Here is a 4,869-nt window from a genome sequence, read left to right on the forward strand (position 1 = left end):
ATTTCCATGACTTTATTTTTTCTAAATGATGAAATTGTTAAATTAAGGAATATTCCAAACACGATACTTAGTTAGTCACATAGACTTTATTTTTCAGAAAATAAACTTCGTCAAACAAAAATAATTTGAGGGACCCATCTTACTGTTGAAATATTTATTGCAAGTTGCATAGTGTGAGGCACATAAGTAAAACATCATTAATGGAAAAAAGTGACAGAGAGGAAAATAAAATAAAAAAAAAGACTTTCCTATTTGATTAGGTTAGTTCCCAAATCTCATTCTTTCCCTTTCTAGACGCTGCGTTTTACCCTCACATGTTTCTACTTCTTCGTCCTTATATCATTCTTCACTACAAACCCTAAAATCAAGAGAGAGAAATAGAAAGATCCCTTTTTTTCTTCTTCATCTTATTAAGATAGGAAGGTAATTGAAAATTACCCAATAATGGATGAAGGTGAGAGCGGTAATCCCATGTTTCAGTTCCACCGTAACGAAGCTATATCCGCCGTTGCCGACGACGGTTTTTTGGCTGAAGAAGATGACGATTACGATGACCTTTACAACGATGTTAATGTCGGTGAAGGGTTCCTTCAATCCTTGAGCAAGAGCAACAATAACAACGATGATTTAGGGTTTAGAAACGATGATGTTAAGTCACAGTCAGCACCGGTGAATCATGATGCGATTGGGGTTTCTGTACCTGGTGTGAAGGGTGAGAGTACCGGTGGTGGTGGTGGTGGTGGTGGAGGAGGAGTTTCTGATAGAGGTGATGGGTTACAGAATCAAGGGTTCAGAGGGGTTGAGGTTGGTGTGAAAGGAGGAGGTGGTGGATCGGGCGGTGGATCGGGTGGTGGAGGTGGAATTAGGGTTGAATTAGGGAAGCCATCTGTGAAATTGAGCGAGATCGAGGATCAGATTGGTAATGATAATAGTGTTGGAGTGCAGCAAGCAATTGGTGGAGTTGTTGGAAGTGTGGGAAATGAGGGTTTGGTTAGGCAAAGTGGTGTTGTTGGTGTAAATCTTAATAGGGTTGGTGGGAATGGTGTTGGAAATAGTGTCAGTGCTGTTACTGGTGTTAACACTGCTGGTGGTGGTGCAGCTGCTGTGGCTGCTGCTGGTGGTGCAGCTGCTGCTGGGGGTACTGTATTGTTTGTGGGTGATTTGCATTGGTGGACTACTGATGCTGAGCTGGAGGCTGTGCTTTGTAATTATGGGCCTGTCAAGGAGGTCAAGTTTTTCGACGAGAAAGCCAGTGGGAAATCCAAAGGGTACTGCCAAGTTGAGTTTTTTGATCCTTATGCTGCAACTGCTTGTAAGGAAGGGATGAATGGGCATGTGTTTAATGGGAGGCCATGTGTTGTTGCTTATGCGTCACCATTTACAGTTAAGAAAATGGGAGAGGCTCAAGTGAATAGGAATCAGCAGGTGACCCAATCTGCTCCTCCCCAGCAGGGAAGGAGGGGGCCTGCTTCGGACGTAGGGCCTAAGCCTGGTGGTAATAATATTGCAACAGGGGGGAATTTTCAAGGTGGAGATGGGAATAATAGAGGAGGTTATGGAAGAGGTAACTGGGGAAGGGGGAATAATCCCGGGATGGGGAATAGAGGGGCTGTTAATCCGATGAGGAATAGGGGTGGTGGGATGGGTGGTAGAGGTATGATGGGAAATGGTGGGAATGGCTTCGGACAGGGTATTGGTGGTACCCCGCCTATGATGCATCCCCAGTCGATGATGAATCAGGGTTTTGATCCTGCATTTGGTGGTCCCATGGGTAGAATGGGTGGCTATGGAGGCTTTCCTGGTGGTCCCATGCCTCCATTCTCTGGGATGTTGCCTTCATTCCCTGGTGTTGGAGGTGTTGGTTTACCGGGAGTAGCGCCTCATGTTAATCCAGCCTTTTTTGGAAGAGGAATGCCTATGAATGGTATGGGGATGATGCCCACACCTGGTATGGATGGTCCTAATATGGGAATGTGGTCGGATCCAAGTATGGGTGGATGGGGTGGTGAAGAGCATGGTGGTGGCAAGGCTGGTGAATCAAGTTATGGGGAGGAAGCTGCGTCTGACCATCAATACGGTGAGGCTAGTCATGATAGAAGTGGGTGGACTAATAATGCCAGGGAAAAAGATAGAGGGCCGGAAAGGGACTGGTCTGGTACTTCTGAGCGAAGGCATAGGGATGATAGAGATCAAGGATATGAGAGAGATGCTCCTAGAGAGAAAGATATGGGCCATGACCAGGAATGGTCAGAGAGAAGGCACCGTGATGATAGAGAAGTGAGCCGAGAACGAGATAGGGGTCGTGAACAATCTCGAGACCGTGGTCGTGAAAGGGATCGGGAACGAGAGCATGACAGGTACAAGGAAGATAGGGACAGATATGCAGATCATCAAAGGCAAAGAGACCGCGAAGCAGAGCATGAGGAGGAGTGGGAAAGGGGTCAGTCATCTAGGGCTCGCAGCAAATCACGATTTTTACAGGAGGAGGACCACCATTCTAGGTCAAGAGATGCTGATTATGGGAAGAGGAGGCGGCTCACCTCTGAGTGACTTTATATATTACTTATTAATTCTACGAGTACTTCAGTTGAGGAAGAAAAGAATGGTAACTGAAAAGTTAGGATTTGTCATGCTTGTTTGGATTCTCAGGTTCTGCTCCTCTGGTCCAGAAGTTGTTGAGCAGCTCTTTTATTTCAATTACTTGTTCTGGTTGCTTCTTGTCAGAAGTATGGTTCCTTTCCTCTGGTCGAAAGGTTAGTTTTAAGACTTAAACTCTTTGTCTGCTTGTGTTATTTGCTACTTTATTTGTGATACTTGCTTGCTACCTGCTGTGGCTATTATGATGAATATTACTAAACGTTTCTCCTTTACTTCTTGTTTTGGTGAACTTTATTCATTGATACAGAACTAGTTGTAAGCTGAGACTTGTATTTAGCCATAGATGAAATGTTTGCTAGCCAATTCATTACTGTTGTTATCCCCTCCCATTTTGCCTTTTGTTAGTAGTGTAACTGTAAACATAATGATTGTATATTTGGTAGATCTAGACCTGTTGAATATGTGATCATATAGAAGTATTTACAGGTGGCTGTATTTATTTGTGGTTTCATACATTGATGGCATCATGGATTGTATATTTTGAATACTTTTGTTTAGGTATTTGTTTGAGACAGTTTTCATAAGTTGCTTTTATAAGAAATATTCAAGCTGTAAAAGGATCTTTGGACATTGATAAGAAATTTTGAAGTTATATTCATTTCTGTGGTTCTAATTCCTAGTCTGCAGTTTTCCTTAAATAAAAGTGTGAAAAAGATATACAGACTGTTTTAGCACAAACTTCAAAGATAATAAAATGGATAGCTGATAAGCTTTTGTATCTGTGTAAAATAAGGAGTCAAATTTCTTAACCACTCATTGGAATGCTCATGTTCTTTCTGCAAAAAGAAACTCAGTGTGTCTGACGTACTCAAGTAGAATGGTGCCATTAGTTGTGGTGTTAATGTAGTTTGGTTTGCCCAACTTTTCTTTTACATGAATAATAGCCGTTATTGCTTCTTTATGATGCCTTATTGCAACTTCCATTGTTATCGTCTTCTGCGATATGTAGGGACAATTGATTTGAGAAAGGAAACTGTTCATTCAAATTCTGGATTGTTTTGAGGATCAAGTGCCTTCAGTATTGGAGATCCAAGTCACGACAATCATTTATCATACATTGAGAAGTGGAACATTTGCTATGAAGTTACTAGCTTTTGATTTAAATTTATCTTTCAGTTATTATTAGCACATGATTAAACCGACATTGTTGTTGTAATGAGTTTAACTTGCTGAAGTCCGAAACGTGGCAGACTATTTAGAACTTAATGTTGTTTGATTGATGTACTAGGATTTAGCAGAAGATGTTGATAATTTGTTGTTTCTGATTGGCTCGCTGTTGTATCATTTTCCCACTTTTTTCGGGGTGTTTTCTAGCTAACATTTTGTTAGTATTGACTATAGCGGTAGAGCATGCAAATATTGTTGATAATGTAGAGAGCTAACCATTCAATTTCTGTAATCATTCAAAGCCGGAAGTTTGTATATCTAGTTGTCATGTATGTATTGATATTTAAATTTCTGATAAATGCCCGATCTATCTCTAGTTTTCTTTTATGGTCTTCTCTTGTTTATAACTAGTCAAATAGAGAATCCAAGTTTTGAGAATTGGAGGGTTTTTCTGTGATGATGTCTTTTGTCTCTTGTATTGTTTTGTTGTATCTTGAATGCTTACAGGGTGTTTGGATTCTTTTGTTTTCAATTTTAGTTGATAGTTTTGTGATAGTTGAAAAAATAAAAATAAAAGTTACCCATGAGACTCCTGCTTTGTGGGGTCAGTAAGTGTGTGCAAGCCTAGCATTTTTCAGAAGAGGAAGATGCCTAACTTTCTTCTCTACACAAAAATACAAGTTTCTTTTATTGCCTTTAGTGAAATTTATATAATTAAAGGAACAGAGTTTGTAATAACTCCTTTTAAACTATTGATTGTGTTTTAGATGGGGTGATGTTTTTGGCTTCTCTTTGGTGCTTTGCATGTTGAAATTTTGGGATCTTTTCTTTGATAGATAACTAGCAAGTTACCCGTGCATTCAGACAATATTTTTTTGTTGTATGATTAAGAACACATATTTCTCATGCATTCGACCGGATAAAAACACATATTTTCTAAACAGTTGTTGGTTTCATGCATCGTAGGTAATTGTGCACATTTTAAAATGATGATAGGTTATTATTGATTATATCAATTTATGGAAAAGTTATATTGGTATTATCATTATTCATTAATTAAGCGGAGGATAGAAAATGTCGAAGGAGTATAGATCGGCTTTGATC

At 39.9% G+C, this 4,869-nt stretch overlaps 1 protein-coding gene across 1 annotated transcript; it reads left to right on the forward strand.

Annotated features, from left to right (window-relative positions):
• On the forward strand, window positions 266–4,150 carry LOC109350309 (uncharacterized PE-PGRS family protein PE_PGRS54-like). The gene is made up of 2 exons (XM_019591526.1): window positions 266–2,753; window positions 3,608–4,150. The coding sequence occupies exon 1, from the start codon at window positions 445–447 to the stop codon at window positions 2,548–2,550; it is 2,106 nt and encodes a 701-aa protein (XP_019447071.1). The 5' UTR covers window positions 266–444; the 3' UTR covers window positions 2,551–2,753; window positions 3,608–4,150.

This window comes from Lupinus angustifolius, chromosome LG06 (genome assembly GCF_001865875.1).
Source record: "Lupinus angustifolius cultivar Tanjil chromosome LG06, LupAngTanjil_v1.0, whole genome shotgun sequence".
NCBI lineage: Eukaryota > Viridiplantae > Streptophyta > Magnoliopsida > Fabales > Fabaceae > Lupinus > Lupinus angustifolius.

Bases quoted from the DNA above. Each gene is read 5' to 3' on its own strand.
- LOC109350309 (XM_019591526.1), top strand. From the start codon at position 445: ATGGATGAAGGTGAGAGCGGTAATCCCATGTTTCAGTTCCACCGTAAC.